The sequence below is a fragment of the Nerophis lumbriciformis genome, linkage group LG15 (genome assembly GCF_033978685.3).
Source record: "Nerophis lumbriciformis linkage group LG15, RoL_Nlum_v2.1, whole genome shotgun sequence".
NCBI lineage: Eukaryota > Metazoa > Chordata > Actinopteri > Syngnathiformes > Syngnathidae > Nerophis > Nerophis lumbriciformis.
The window spans coordinates 3,059,325-3,076,918 of NC_084562.2; the positions used below are offsets into that span (position 1 = coordinate 3,059,325).

At 39.2% G+C, this 17,594-nt stretch overlaps 1 protein-coding gene across 1 annotated transcript in view; it reads left to right on the forward strand.

Annotated features, from left to right (window-relative positions):
- Positions 1-17,594, forward strand: part of LOC133616013 (transmembrane protein 178B-like) — a 42,524-nt gene that overhangs the window by 12,813 nt on the left and 12,117 nt on the right. The window contains exon 2 of the mRNA XM_061974992.2: positions 8,928-9,041. Coding sequence (XP_061830976.1) covers positions 8,928-9,041 — 114 coding nt within the window. The remainder of the gene's footprint in view (positions 1-8,927; positions 9,042-17,594) is intronic.

Consider the following 17,594-nt stretch of genomic DNA (forward strand, 5'->3'; position numbering starts at 1 on the left):
CATCACAACAAAATTAGGCAAAATATTGTGTTAATTCTACGACTGTATATATCGGTATCGGTTGATATCGGTATCGGTAATTAAGAGTTGGACAATATCGGAATATCGGATATCGGTAAAAAAGCCATTATCGGACATCTCTAATTTAGATTGTTACTGTGACTGATTTAGTAAGTAAGATGACATAAAAGTTCAACAGAAATGAAAGACGGTCGAGCAGGAGGTCGAGCATAGACTTTTTTTTTATTACAAACGGTAGGTCCGACACCAAAATATGTCAAGACACTTACTCAAACCAATCACACAATCAATTAATCAATCAAGCTTTATTGCAGACTCCAATGTTCAAGTAGACATACAATCACATACAGTACATAAAACAAACAAACTACAAAATACAGTATAAAAGGCATTATCACATACTATTAAAAACAGTGCTTGTGCATATTCAGTAAAATGCATCTAATAAATAAATAAAAGCAACAATAAAAATAAAATAAAAAACATATATAAATATATACTGTATATATTCTTAAAAAATGTGTCTACACATTCTATAAGAGGCACAGATACCAGTGTTTCCATATTTACGATTGGTACCTAACAGAACTACACCTAGGATTGGTTATCTGTATAATAAGATCATTCTCGGGCCCCTGCAGCCTACATATAAATTTAAACATCAGTTTTCTCAGTCTTCAAAATAAAAGTGCTACGCTATACATCCAGTTTAACTGCATTTACAAAATGCAAATGTTGTGCATTACGATCATGCTTTGTCACGAGGGGTGGGCACCGGATCCCGTACTTTTTTTTTTGGCGAGTAGTGAGTACTTGCTTGCACTTGTGAGGAAAACAGCCGATTTCGAAGCGGATATGCTCTTGGTAATCTTGCAACCCATCAATGTTTTATGAAAAAAACCCAACCATGCCAAAAAGAAAACGGTCTAAAATGTGGCTTGTCTTTTCCAAATGCGATGTCAATGCAGATTGCGCTCGCTGGATTTACCCGGGAATACTTCCAATATGAGGAAGCACCTGGTTAAACACAGGATTTTTCTCATGGCTGAAGAGTGCAGCCAAGTTAGACTTTAGCGACTCGCGCTGCAGCCAACAACACGGGGGAAGACATGGCGATAACATTTGTTGACGATAACAGCGACATCATCATCCTCTATGTCTGCTACAGGTAAAAAGAATACATTACCTTTGCATTTTAACTATCAATAGTTATCATAATCAGCTCGGTTCCTAGTTCTGTACTTTGTAATGTCAATGTAAAGTTTTTGCTTCACTTTCATTAGACTATGAAAGTGAAGCTCATAGACTATTAAATATGTCTGCTGGCAAATCCTCATTTGCCAGCAGACAAGCGGTAGAAATTGGATGGATAGATATTACAAAAACATCTTTGACAATGAACGCATGATCATAACAATCAATATGTTGTATTATTTATGTGTGAAACTGTTATCTAAACATGGTAGCTCCTCCTCTGAATGCAAGTGTTCCTAAAGCAGGAATAGAAATTATGTATTTTTACAAAATACAAATAGGGTACTGCAATGATGAAAAATTATATATATCACATTAATCACAATTAATGTTGAGTAAACTATTAGCAATGCGATTCATTGTGATTAAATATTGTCGTTTGACAGCCCTAATACACACATTTAAAAATAATCTGTACAATTATTAGTTAGAGGTGGGAATCTTTGGCCACCTCACGATTCGATTTCGATTATGATTCAGAGCTACGATTCGAAAAAAAATGTATTATTGATGCATCTTTAATTTATGTATATTGTTGCAGATTTACATTTCCTTTCGTTTCTCTAAATAAGCGTTAATCACTGGCAACTTTTAAAATAGTGCATTTGTAATAAGAAATTTACATCACATTTTTTTAATTCATGGAAATGTATGTAAAACTGGAACATAATTGCTCTATAATAAAGGAGCCGGTTGGATATCTCAGTGAGGTGGCTTGCTGCAGTCAGCCAAATTTTAGAACTGTCTGCATTACTTAATTTACAATAAATACATCGATTATTGATTATTGTTGTTTACTAATCGATTTTATAATTGTCCATGTACTAATTGCGATGCATCTAAAAATCGATTATTTCCCCCACCTCTGTAATTAGTATTAACATACATGTTTTTTATTATATCGTTTATATCAATTGTTGCTGCCTATTGCACATGAATTAAAAATGACTAGCAAAAAATGTAGAATCTTTTTTTGGTGTTATTAGAGAATGACCTCATGTTTAGAGACCCTACTTCTGTCCCTGGATGTCAGCGACAAACAGCGAGCTGCAGCGAGCATGACATTACACCCAGAGCGCTGTGGTTCGGTTAATAGAGCGGCCGTGCCAGCAACTTGAGGGTTTCAGGTTCGATTCTCGTTTCCGTCGTCCTAGTCACTGCCATTGTGTCCTTAGGCAATACACTTTACCCACTTGCTCTTAGTGCCACCTACACTGGTTTAAATGTAAGCTTAAAGATTTAGATAATGGGCTTCACTATGTAAAGCACTTTGAGTCTTTCGAGAAAAAGAGCGCTTTATAAATATAATTAATCTGCTTCACTCTACTGCTCCAACTGAATTTTTCTCCTAAAAAGCCACCACTGTTCTCTTAATATATTTACATTTTGTAGATCGCTGTTCGCGGGTATATCTGGATATGTTAAAATATGTCCACCTCGCAGACATGCTGCAGACAATCCCGTGCGTATTGCTTTCTGTTTTGGCAGGGCTGTTCAGGTGATCAAAGTATTTTTCGGCTGCCACATTTTCGGTGCATCACTAGTAAATAGTGCACAAATTATAGGCTATATATATATACAAGGGCTGTGAATCTTTGGGCACCACACGATTCGATTAGATTCTTGGGGGTAACGATTCGATTCAGAATCTATTCTCGAGTCAACACAGTTGTCGATTCAAAATCAATACTTTTTTAATATATTTTTTAATTTTTCCCCTCCCTCAGGGGGGGAACTCGGCAGGGCGGTTGATGGTTGTTCCATCTCCATCGTTGGTGTCCCTGCGGGTGGGGTGGGTGGTTCCCGTGGCCCCGTGCCGGGTGGTACTGCGGCGGCCGATTTGGGTGGGGTGGCCGGGGGATGGCCTCTCTGCGCTCTCTGGGGGTGGGCTCATGGGGGTCCGGTTGCCGGTGGGGCGGGGGCGGTCTTCCCGTCCGGTTGTGGGGAGTCTCTGGGTTCCTCGGGCGGGGCGTCTCGCCTTTCTGCCCGTGTGGAGTGTGGTCTCTCGTTGGCTTGGGGTCTGGCTGTCCCCTGCTTTTCTCGTGCCCTGTCCTCTGCCGGGTGCGTCTGTCTGCGACCTGCTGCTGGCCCTTGTGGGCAGTGCGGTGGGCCGGGCTCTGGGGTCCCTGTCGCTGGCCGGCTTGGCTGCGTGGGGGCGGTGGTCCCTGGTTCCCTGGGCACCACGCCTACTGTTTGTGGGTTGGGCTCTCGGGGGGCTGGGGCCGTGCTCTGGCTCCCACGCACTCTGGGAGTCGAATATATTGTACATACAAATTCACATATGCTCACATACATACATACATACATACATATATAGGTACCTACGCTCCCACATACATACACAAATACAGTACATATTTACATACTTAAAGTTCATATATCCACACGCACATTCAATATACAAACATACACATACACATACTGTCCATATACACTCACTGTACAAACACATATACACATTCTGTACATATACATTCACTGTACAAACACATATACACATTCTGTACATATACAAGTACATATGCATACGTACACTCATGCACATAATCACGTTTCATCAAACATATATTAACGTTGTTGCCCTAGGTTAAACTGGGTATAACACATGGCACACTGACAAAGCTTAACCTATTGTTACTTCAACAATCTACAAGGTTAATGTATGTTGCTTCTCTTTCTCCCCCTCCATTTTTCTGCATTCTTTCGTATCTCAAGTTATCATTACGTATATGTAGTGTTGCATTTGAACAACTGTATTGTTGATAATAAAGGTAAAGTATTGGTATTGTTCATTATCAATAGCGCTATTTCTATTTGTATTTGTATTGCTCCATTTGTAGTGTAATAATGCTCATTGTCATTTCTGTATTTTTTATTTTCGCTAACTGCTTTTTTGCTATTACTTTTACCATCATATTTGTACATGTCGTACTTGCTGATGTTGCTCTATTGTTGTTGTTGTTGTTGTTGTGTTTGCTGTTGTTGTTTTTGTCTCTCTGTCTAATCCCCCTCTTGTCCCCACAATTTACCTCTCTGTCTTCAAAAAAAAAAAAAAAAATCAATACTTTTTTTTAAGAACATTGAGTGCCAATTCTACAATTAACTACATTCCTCCGTAAAATACATAAACAGCTCCGATATCTTTTTATATTACTTAAAAGAAAACTGGTCTTGTTTAACAAAATGCTACTTAAACATTTAATAAAGTCAAATACAAATAAGGCAACAAGAGAAGCATCCAAACTCTTCTCTTTTCTAAAGTAAATCTCTACAGCAAATATAGACATATGATTAGCCTGGCTGTACAGGACAGATTTAAAAAAAAAAGCTAAAAATTAGAAATATCCTTATTAAAAAAAAAAAGTTTTTAGATTTTTTTTTTATCGATTAAGAATTGTTACAAATAAGTATCACGATTCATTCAGAAATCGATGGAGGGGTAATATGTGTTGAAATTAGACCGTTTGTTAGCATAACATTGGCAATAAAAGTTAGAAATAGCGTCAGACTTTTGACTTCTTCTGTAGTCTACAATACATTATATTACTTAAGTTTGTTTTCAAGCTAAAAAAAAACAACTTAGTTTTAAGATGTGGCGGCTTTAATTTTGCCATGACGGTACGCTATGTTTAGGGGGTTTTGCCAATCGTTCACAATCATTATTAGAGATGAGAAGACAAAGCTTTTTTTTTTTGCATTACAACATGTAAAATCGTCTCGTTCTAGGTGGCTCGCAATGCAGTTAATGGGAGCAATCAATTCTACCTCTAAATCATTTTAAAAATGCATTCAAAAACCGTCACCAATACTTAATGTACATTCCGTAACCTGTATAATAACCACGCTGTGGCGACATTGTTTTTGTACACGGAGGAACTCTTTTTCTAGCGTAGTAACACATCGGCATTAGCCGTAAAAGCTTACTACGTAAAGTGATAAGATAGCTTCTACGTCAGCACGAAACACGTTTGAGTTTGTAATGCACAACACACTTTGATAGAACACCAATCTGTACTGAGTGAAAAACATGAATCGTATTACAGTATCTGTAAAGTATTAGCCCACATTTCATGTTTTGTTTGCACACAGCTAGCCAGACAGCATATGTACTGTAGTTGTAATAACACACATGACGTGCTGCGCGTATCATGATCGATATTTATATGTGACTCACTCGATGAACAGTTAGTTGAGCGTTTGGTCCTGTTGGCCGGGGACGTTTTTTGTGGTTTGTTTGGGGTAAGCACGCCATTTATGTCTAAATAGCTTGGCTCCAAATTCGACATTTGCAGCTTCGTGTCACGCCGCCCTCACTCCCCAGTCTGCCCCCAACGCGTAACCCTCTTCTTTGTGCTGGCTTCTATATGCAGTAGTTTATCCTTCGTTCATTCTATTTCAAAAAGATAAGGTTGTGAATCCTCATTTGTCCAAAAATAATCATCTTTGTTGTCTATTACCAAGTCTGCCATGATTAGAACACAATATTTTTTGGGGTTGTTTTTGTTGTTCTTTACCAACTCAGGGAGTAAGTGTCTGGATACGGGAAGGCTTTGCGTGCAAAACCCACATGATTTAAATGGAAGCCATACACGGCCGTAACTACCATAGCGGTAACCGAGGTCATGTTCTTTTTAAGTGTCATGAAGAAGATGATATAACTGACTGCAAATCTACTTTGTGTAGCAAACCATGTGCACTGCACAACTTCATGCGGTAAATCATCCTCTCTCAATATCCAATATTTGGTCATGCGGAGCCCGCTACGACTTCAAAAATGTAAAGCAATGAAGTCTACTTTTACTTTAAACATTATCCGATCCAAAATGTGTTGTCAACATAACATTAACAGTGAATCATGCTGACGTAAATAATGTTGGTTTCACATGAATGAAGTTGATGTGAAACGCTGTCGGTATAATAATGTTGTCGTGTCAGTCCTAAATTGAGAACACGCGCTCTGCGTAGGGCTTCACCATCAGTGGGGGGTGGGCCCGTTTTGCGTGAAGAAGCACATTAAAATGTAAATGAATGAATAGCAAGGCGCTTCATATAACATTTTAACCCAAACATATTCCTGGCCACGTCATGCACTGTCACTGTTGAGAATATGAAGACAAATGTTCTGCCCTCACTTACCGTAGGTGCATGCCGGGTGTCATTAGTGCTTACTTTGCAAAGAAGAAGGTCTTGTGTTCGAATTCCGGTCGTGGTAGAAAAATATTTTTTAATGCTGTTAAAATGGTTTAGTACTAGGGGTGTAACGGTACACAGACATTTCGGTTCGGTACGTACCTCGGTTTAGAGGTCACGGTTCGGTTCATTTTCAGTACAGTAAGAAAACAACAAAATATACATTTTTTGGTTATTTATTTACCAAATTTGTAGACAATGGCCTAACATACATATACACACAGGGTCCATTGCCAGGGTTAATGTGGTCAACATATATAAAATAAAAACTAAATAAGATAAGGCTCAGAATGGTTTCTTAACAAAATCTTTCTACATAGAAAGTGCTTTTTTTGATTGATTGATTGAGACTTTTATTAGTAGATTGCACAGTACAGTACATATTCCGTACAATTGACCACTAAATGGTAACAGCCGAATAAGTTTTTCAACTTGTTTAAGTCGGGGTCCACGTTAATCAACATTAAACTGCTTCAAGTTGTTGCTCAGATTAAATAAAATGACAAAACTTTTCTTCTATATATAAAAAGTGCAACATTAAACAGTTTCAAGTCAACTCAGCGTCAGATTAACTTTTCTTTCCTCCCCCCAGCCTGGCTAACTTGGCAGTAAGAGGATATATGAGCTCATTGTTCTTCCACCATAGAAGTGGGTTAAAATCTAGTTTCTAATGCAATATGGTCTTAAATCTGCTGCTATAAAAACATTTGTTATTGCTTTAGCCCTGCCTGACTTGCCGAGGAGAGGCTGCTTGAATGCGGTGGTGACGCTTCAAATGGGTTAGCATGTTTGACGTGTTGTCAGAAGCAGCTGCTGAACAATGTCGGCAAACCTCCGTCCTCCATTGTTGTATCGCACAGCCAGTGTTCCCAAACAGGAGATCTTAACAAGGCAGGAGGGTCTTCCAGCTCTGGCTTTTACATGTTGTCGTAGCCCGGTCGCTGCTAGCATGTCGTGTGTCGTGCCTCGGTGTGCATTGTTTACACAACGTGCGGTACGCTACTTAATATGTCCGTGTAAAACCTCGTTTGGTACACCTCCAAACCGAACCAAAACCCCCGTACCGAAACGGTTCAATACAAATACACGTACCGTTACACCCCTATTTAGTACGCTAAATTTCAGCATAAAATAAAAAAATGGACTGTTACAAAATCATGCTGATTGTCAAAGATTTTGGATAATATAACATGTGATAGTTCTACCTCTATGAAAGCTTTTATTATTAATATGGTGCTGGGATATCCATGATTTCAGCCTTCCTTTCAGCCTTTCAAAGCCTCTCTTGGACAGCCAATTTTTGACCTCGATATTTGTCAAATCCTGAGTACGGCCCTGAAACCATAGTCGTTTTTGCTTTTATTTAGTTATTGTGGTATGTAGTTATACATACCACACATTTAATCTGATTAACAACACTAGCAAATTTGTTGATAAAATGCTAAAAATACCAATATTAAATGATAAATGATAAATGGGTTGTACTTGTATAGCGCTTTTCTACCTTCAAGGTACTCAAAGCGCTTTGACACTACTTCCACATTTACCCATTCACACACACATTCACACACTGATGGCGGGAGCTGCCATGCAAGGCGCTAACCAGCAGCCATCAGGAGCAAGGGTGAAGTGTCTTGCTCAGGACACAACGGACATGACGAGGTTGGTACTAGGTGGGGATGGAACCAAGGACCCTCGGGTTGCGCACGGCCACTCTTCCACTGCGCCACGCCGTATTAACTCTAAGCAACATTTTTTTAGATCTTGATTCTGGACCAGAGTACCAAACACAAGTGTTGACATATCCTAATTGACCTGAGAGGCTTGACAGTCACAAAGTTAGTACACCAACAGTGTACCAACCAATAAGACGTTCGATTGTAGCTGCAAATCACAAGGATATAACTGGTGTAGGGGAATCAAAACATTATTGTGAAACATGGAATTGGTGGTATAAAATGAAAAAGTCATAAACTGCTTATTGTAAACGACACTCTGTATTGTTACTGTTCATAAAGAAGAGTTCATATTCCTTGGGCTCTTAGTGTGTAATAATTTGGTGTGTCTCTTACAGTAATGGCTCAAAAACACACTTGAAGTTAAAAAAACAAACACATTCTGTATTGTCAGTGACAGCCTTGAAAAGCATGAAGTAAAAAAGCTGACAACCTAAGTTGTTGATATTACTAAGACGACTCCCAGAAAGAAGCAAAGCAAAGTCTGGCAGTAGAGCTTAGCTTTTTCAAAAAACTGCTGACAATCATTTTGGGAGCTAAAAGACAAACTATAAAGCTTACGCGTCAGTTATTATCTCCTTAGAAAGTACAACACTTTTCAACCAACTTGAGATTAATGTACAATCCTACAGAGTTGTACTTCATTTTTGCACTTTTTATCTTCCTGAATTCAGGACTCACTCATGTTCCCATGTTCATGTGGATATTTGTACTTTCTTTCACCAGGGATCATTCAAAGATGTACCCCAGTAAAGTATCACTACACTTCGTCCATCCTTCCACGAAACTTGTCTGTAAACATCACGAAGACCATACGACAGGATGAGTGGCATGCACTTCGTAAGTAACAACATGTTTCTTCTCGTACTATGGAGTTGTTGAGTTGTCTGTTGATTCATAGAGGTATTTTTTCCCCATCAACAGTTTATTATTTTGTTTTATTCTAGTTTGTTTTGTAGTTTGGTCGCTGATGATGTGGCCAGTGGTTGATTTGTCTTACTACCGTACACTCATAGATATTGCGAATGGTTGTCTGTCTCTATACTGTGATTGATTGGTTACCAATACAGTTCAGTCTACCTTTTATCCGAAAAACAGCTCCCAGTGACACTGAACAGGATAAGTATTAGAAATGGATGAACAGATGGATAGTTTAGACTTTGAGCACAAACCGAAGAAAGATATACTTCTTTAATGCTTGTTTTACATGTGCCATCATGTACAGTAATTTATCATCGATGACTTTCATTGACAACATTTGACAAATGACAAAACCTTTGAATCCTAATGTTGGGTCTTTCTTGGCAATATGCTTGAAGTTTACTTGTAAAGTCTGTTGAAACCAATGTGGTTCTTGTATTGGAATGCCAGCAGTTTCTAAAAAGGTACTAAAACTGAAAGTGACTGATGGACTTATGAGAAAGAGCATGCAGCTTGAAATCTGTCTTTAAACTGTGGTTGCGTTATTCTTGCTTTCATCATCCATTTTCTTTACCACTTCAATGTTTCCCCCAGAAAATTTGTTAGTTAAGGTGGTGTCTCTCCAGGGGGTGGGTGGGTGTAAGGAATGGCGTAACTCGGCCTGTCGCCATCACGTCTCCATCTCATCGCTGCCACCATAGCATGGGGGGGGAAATAGACTACAGACTGCGGTGAAGTAGGTCGGCTTCGTCGCGTGAGGAAACCTACAATTTTTGGTTGTGTTTTCCACTCCATTTGCTGAATGCCGATATACTATATATATCTCGATATTTTTTCCGAAAAATAAAAACAATACACAAAACAGTCCTAGTTGCCTGAGATACTAAGTATGTCATTATTATGACTTAGTAAGTCAATATTTTGACTTGCTAATTTACTAAGTCAAACTAATGACAAAATAATCACTTACTAAGTCAAAATAATGATTTTATAAGTCAAATTAATGACTTACTGTAAGTAAGCGTTTGCAATAAGCGTTTGAAAAAAAGAGTTAAAAGTAGGGCCACATGCTGACATATGCTCAACTCATCATGCTTAATTTGTTACAACATTTGGGAAGCCTGTAGTTGATTTTTATTATGTAAATGTTATATTTTTATCAACATGTGATAGCAAGGACCCTGCCATTCAAAACTAGGCTGCTACATTACTAATAATTAATGTAACTATAGCTGAAAAAATAGTACAATAGGAATAGGAGAGACTATTCATCCCTGGACACCATGGAGTTCATGTAGGCTTTATGATGCAGTTACATTATTAGATCAACTATCAGAGACAGCTTCAGGAAACTCTTCATTTAACATAATGTCCACAGCTCAATCAACACAGAAAAAGGTAAATAACTTAGTTGTTAACTGTAGGTCAATAATGCTTGTCTTTATCTCAGACAGACAGGGCTTTGCTGTCTGTAACACACACATGCACGCACACACACACCGCACAGTGAACTAACGTTACGCTTAAAGCTAATTAGCCTTCACCTCAAGGACTGCGAGCAAGCTGAGCTGCCGCTTATGTTTCTAGGATGTCAACGGGCTCATAGTGATGTTACTAGTAGTTGACTTAGAAGTGTTTATAATAATTTGGGGAGAGTCCGCTGCATTATGCTCACTCTCTCCTCTCTGCCTGCCTATGTCGTGAGCACTGACTCCATGCGCTCTGAATACGCACTGCTGATTGGCTGTTACATGTGCTCTGAATACGCACTGCTGATTGGCTGTTACCGCTCTGCGTTTAACCAATCAGATGGTTCTGTAAGTGGGACAATGTTGGGTGCTGCATAGGGATGTCCCGATCCGATATTTGGATCGGATCGGCCGCCGATATTTGCCAAAAAATGCGTATCGGCAAGACATGGAAAAATGCCGATCCAGATCCAGTTTAAAAAAAACTCTGGTCCGTGTTTTCCAAAGCACTCATTTAAATAATACATTCCACTTTTCTGCTGCTCCCCAATTTCCGTTCCGCATTTTCCAGCACACCTTCAACACATCCACAGGTCTGTGGATTCTCACGCAGTTGCTTTTAGCTGCTGGCATTACACGACAGGCTCTTCTCACTCTTTCCTGTGCCTCCCTCTCACAGACAGCAAGCGCACCTTCTTACACACGTCACATACTGTCACGTCATACGTCACATACGTATACGCCCTCTCCCAGCAGATAGGTAGCAGCATGGCTAATGTTAGCTGTGATGCTAGCGCAGCCGTGCGAGCAATGTTCGCTCTAAGGTGCGCGCCTGTGCAATTGCGCACTGCTCAAGCTTCCTCTGCGCACGGCAAATCTATGCCACGCACAAAATAAAAAAATAAGCGCATAACAATTTTCGACACACGGACACGACAGAGAAAACGGTTTTCGTCATCATTCTTCAACTATTGTAACGTCTGTCGAGGCGCTTTGAGGACATGAATTCCATCCATCACTTTACTGAGCAAAACTCTTTATTGTCGGCCATAAACACATCACCAAAACATTGGTAAAAAAAAAATGATATCTAGCAAAAGTGGTCATTTTCTGCAGTAAAAACCAGACCAAAAGCAACTTTGTTATATCAACAGCAGCCGCTCGCTCTTTCTCACTTGCGCCAACACCTGCACATATGGCACTTAGCCAGTGATGCGTTTACAGCCACACAAAAAGTCGGACAACTCCAACACCACACATAAAGTGTCATTCCAGGTTGTTACACTATGATTTACCAATCAAATGTGTGCTTATTCTAGTGTCATTTATTAGGAATCCTAATTTATAAATATTAATCATGAAATATCCATCCATCCATCCATTTTCTACCGCTTAATCCCTTCGGGGTCGCGGGGGGTGCTGGAGCCAACTCAGCTACAATCGGGCGGAAGGCGGGGTACACCCTGGACAAGTCGCCACCTCATCACAGATCATGAAATACTGTTAGTATATTAAATAAATACTAATAAAAATATATTTTTTACAAACAGGAAGTTGCAGGAATGTACACATGATCCCCTGCTTACATCTCATTGTGCAACATGTGAATGTTTTAATGGGAACTAAATGCAATGTCTGAAAGGAGTACAAATTATTTCCAAAGCAGGACCTCCACCCAGACAAACAATACAAGTACACAGTTCATGAAAAACAATATTTTTTGTTATTGTCATTGTAAGTGGGCCTAAACACATATATTAGAAAATAACCTCATGGAAATGACTGCTGTCATTTGATTATAATAATAAGAGAATGTTGTCTGTCTATCTGTGTTGGCCCTGCGATGAGGTGGTGACTTGTCCAGGGTGTACCCCGCCTCCCGCCCGAATGCAGCTGAGATAGGCTCCAGCACCCCACTCGACCCCGAAAGGGACAAGCGATAGAAAATGGATGGATGGATGGAAATTAAACCCATCAATCAATCAATCAATCTTTATTTATATAGCCCTAAATCACAAGTGTCTCAAAGGGCTGCACAAGCCACAACGACATCCTCGGTACAAAGCCCACATACGGGCAAGGAAAAACTCACCCCAGTGGGACGTCGATGTGAATGACTATGAGAAACCTTGGAGAGGACCGCATATGTGGGTAACCCCCCCCCCCTCTAGGGGAGACCGAAAGCAATGGATGTCGAGTGGGTCTGACATAATATTGTGAGAGTCCAGTCCATAGTGGATCCAACATAATAGTAAGAGTCCAGTCCATAGTGGGGCCAGCAGGACACCATCCCGAGCGGAGACGGGTCAGCAGCGCAGAGATGTTCCCAGCCGATGCACAGGCGAGCGGTCCACCCCGGGTCACGACTCTGGACAGCCAGCACTTCATCCATGGCCACCGGACCTGTGCCCCCCCTCCTCAAGGAAAAGGGGAGCAGAGGAGAAAAGAAAAGAAACGGCAGATCAACTGGTCTAACAGGGGGGCTATTTAAAGGCTAGAGTATACAAATGAGTTTTAAGATGGGACTTAAATGCTTCTACTGAGGTAGCATCTCTAAACTTGTTATTTAGTCAGGTTTGGGACAGGTGTGCTGCTGGTGTAGCCACAGTGTGCACGTCTGATGTTGCTCACATGGGCTCCACTGAATGCTCAGGGAGTTTTTGCGCTTGCTCACACACATGAAAAATTAGAGGGAACATTGCGTGCGAGTGGTAATACGAATGAAGGAAGAATGAATTAATTCCCCCAAAAAACAGCGGGGGGGTCCATCGTCTGGCGGTGGTTTGTCTTCAAGTGGGAATATGTCGAACAGACAACCATAATTTGTCAAGTGTGGCGCAAAAACGTTGCTATAAAAAGTAGCATTACTGCTAATATGTAGCATCATTTGAAAAGTCCCATGCTAGAGAATGAAAAGTGTTTGAAACTCCACACATCAACATCTCCATTCGGTGCCACACACCCACACCATCAAAATGCCGAGGTAAACATTTCCAGATCAACACCGTATGAAAAAAATTGTGATTTCTTTAGTTGTGATTTCCTTCTCTGCATGAAAGTTTAAAAGTAGCATATATTAATGCAGTATGATGAAGAATGTTTTAATGTAGACACTTAGAATCATCATACTGCTGTGATTATATGCATCAAGTGTTCATTCAAGGCTAAGGCAAAATATCGAGATATATATCGTGTATCGCGATATGGCCTTAAAATATTGCGATATTAAAAGAAGGCCATATCGCCCAGCCCTAGTTCAATGATGCCATTTTTGTTTGTCATGTATAATTTTGTCTATTTTGTGTTTATCCTTGAATAAACATGTCAGTTTCTTGTTACCAACCATTGTGTATTATTCAAACTCCCCTAATTCAGCTGGCTAGTTGTTATCAAGAGTACTAAAACCCTTTTCAACATGATTCTGACAACTAAGTAGGCTAAATAACTTTAAACTTTTATACATGCTAGTGCAAAAACAACATCGGTATCGGATCGGAAGTGCAAAAACCTGGATCGGGACATCCCTAGTGCTGCAGAGACATACTAACAGAGGCAGAACTAAGCGGAGCAGCTTGTTAAGACTTTAGTTTAGGCGGTGGCTCTTTGTCGTTAAGGCGTCCGCCTTAACAACAAAGCGCTGGGGGAAACCCTGCACTTGTCCTCATTCGGGTAATGAGTGAGCTGAAGCCTATCCCAGCTGACTAAAGACAAAGGGGCTGGTCGCTCATCATTCGCAGGACTCATGAGACATTTTCACTAACTTTATACCAATGAGAAGCAGGAGTACCTAAAAAAACCTGCGCAATCACGGAGAAGAACACGCAAACTTGAGAACCAGATCTAATTGTGTGTTTGTGTTGATGTGGAAATTGCTTAGGTGGGTTTAATACTGTATATAATTCTTAGGGCATTGAGTCAATCGCAACTAGACTGTTCAGTTTGTCTTAGAAAACGTTTCACCTCTGACACTAGTAAACTGCATCAGTTCATACTCAAAGACTGCAAACGACAGCTCTAGTCTGAGGGGATTGTTCAGGTTGTCTTAGAAAATGTTTCACCTCTTACACTAGCAGGCTTCATCAGTTCATACTCAAAGACTGCAAAAGACAGCTCTAGTCTGAGGGGATAGTGCAGGGTCCAAAGCATTTGGAACAAACACGCGCTAAATAGCAAACTGAAGATTTGCATGTACTATAAGTGGTTGCGTCGTTAAGATACGAAACCTCTGCCACTTTGGATCCTGCACCATCCCCCCGGACTAGAGCTGCCAATTCTAGTTTTTGAGCATGAACGGATTAAGCCTGCTAGGATAAGAGGTGAAACGTCTTCCAAAACAACCTAAGCAGTCCAGTTCAGATTAATTCAATGTCCAGAGAGTAAAATGACCTGGATGAATGAGAATATTCACAGACACCTTCAATATATAAATATACCATTACTCACTACGTCATTACTCAATAATTGCAAAAAGAACAGACAGCGGAGAAATTCGCTAGGGTCTAAAGCAGAGGCGATAAACACTACACCACTGTGCAGCCCTGATTTTTTTCCAATATCATTACGTTTAAAGATCTGTTAAGGCAGTGTTTTTCAACTTTTTTTGAGGCAAGACACATTTTTTTCTGCCACCAGCAGGAAATGTTAAAAAATGAAACTCCACCAGGTCGTCGTGCCTTATTCTGAGTTTGTTGGTGTTTTCCTGTGTGTAGTGCTTTAGTTCTTGTCTTGTGCTGTTATTTTGGTGGCCCTTCCTGTTTTGTTGGTGTTTTCCTGTAGCAGTTTCATGTCTTCCTCTGCTTTGTGTTAGCAAGCAAGGCCATTTAGGTTGTTGCTATCCTTCTTTGTGTGGACATTGTTGATTGTCATGTCATGTACGGATGTACATTGTGGACGCCGTAAGTTTTTGCTGTCGTCCAGCATTCTGTTTCTGTTTACTTTTGTAGCCAGTTCAGTTTTACTTTCGTTTTGCATAGCCATTGCCTTTTCCTTTCCCTTTCCCTTTTGTTCATTTTTGGTTTAAGCATTACATACCTTTTTACCTGCAGACTGCTTCCCGCTGTGGTTCGCATATTGAGATCACAACAAACCATCCTCGTCTCACCCGACACATTCCGACTTTTACAAAGCAATTAACTACCTGCTGCCACCTACTGACATGGAGTATTACGTGGTTACCCTGCTGAGTTTTACCCAGGACAGACACTAAGCAACGGCACATTATTTGCAGATTCTAATTATTGATTTTTTGGACCAATTAGGTGAAGTTGCATAATTTTCCTCGGCAGACCAGGCAATATCTCAAGGCACACTAGTGTGCCGCGGCACAGTGGTTGAAAAATACTGTGTTAAGGAACATATAATGACTTGTAATCATATCATCAATAATACTATTGAATAATAGATCAGGTATCCTTACAATTTTAGTGATACATTAACAGAAGCCTTGCTTCTTACCGGTTTGTTCTATAATGCACACATTTCGAATTGTGTTTACACATTTTAAAGATCGGTTTAAACACAGCATACAGTACTAAAACGATTGCTAAATCTGCCAAATAACAATTTTTTTTTTTTTTTTTTTTTAAATCTATTAATAAACTCAATCTTTTTTCCAAAATAGATAAAATAAAATTAAACAAAAATATATAGTACCTCTTCAATTATGTAAATATTACACAATTAAAGGTGTATTTTATATTAAATGTATTTGATTTACATTGTTTTATTCCATTTTCAAATTTTATTCACACCTTTGATTTAAATGCTTCTTTCTATTGTCACTGTTTGAAGACTAGATTAAAAAAAAAAATCTCAGTTCCTTTTAGATTTTAATTACTTTCTCTTTTAACAAATCCACTTTGAATGTTGCTTGGTATTTTTTTTCTATGTGCTTTACACAATCATTTTACAATATTGTACTTTACCAGTTCATCAAATTTCAATTAGTTTAACTGTTTAAATATTGGGTTTGTGGGTTCTGTGTATGCATTTCCACTAATGAGTCTTACATCTCTCGTCTGTAAAAGGAAGATTCTACAGTATTTAAATATGTTTTAAAGGCACGACCCCACACTTTAACATGGTATGTTTGATATGGAACAATCAATGAATTATACAAAGTATACAATATTGTTTTATTTAGCAATTCCTTCATGTTATGTAAAACAGCAATAGTTTTAGATATTTGACCTATGAATAATGTATGTGATTTCCATGACACATTTTCATCAATCATACCACACAAAAACTAAATGTATTTTGTTCTTTGAATCTCAACTACTTCGGCATACTGTTTAATGAGGTATTCACACCTTTCTTACTACTACAAAAAATAATAAACTTAGTTTTACTAGTATTTATGGATAACCTATTGATATCAAACCATCTTTTAATTTTGATGAATTATTTTTCAACCACCTTCAACACATCTTTAATATTGACCCACTCGACATCCATTGCTTTCGGTCTCCCCTAGAGGGGGGGGGTTACCCACATATGCGGTCCTCTCCAAGGTTTCTCATAGTCATTCACATCGACGTCCCACTGGGGTGAGTTTTTCCTTGCCCGTATGTGGGCTTTGTACCGAGGATGTCGTTGTGGCTTGTGCAGCCCTTTGAGACACTTGTGATTTAGGGCTATATAAATAAAGATTGATTGATTGATTGATTGTGTCCTGAATAAAAGAAAGATATGTCATCTGCAAATAAAATACACTCACAGTTTGGAAACCATAGAAATATCATTGGCGTACATACAAAACAGTATGGGTCCAAGGACCGATCCTTGTGGTTCTCTAGAACTAATATTATGTATAGTACAGCAGATATCCTTTTGTTAACTTCTACAAAACTGGTTTTTGTCTTTCAAGTAAGTTATAACCCAATCATGTGCTACTCTTTTTATCCCATACTAATATAATATGTCCAATAATAATTAATAATCAAGTGTATCAAATGAATGAAGATCTACAATAATACTTACAAATATAGTTTGTTTTTATCTA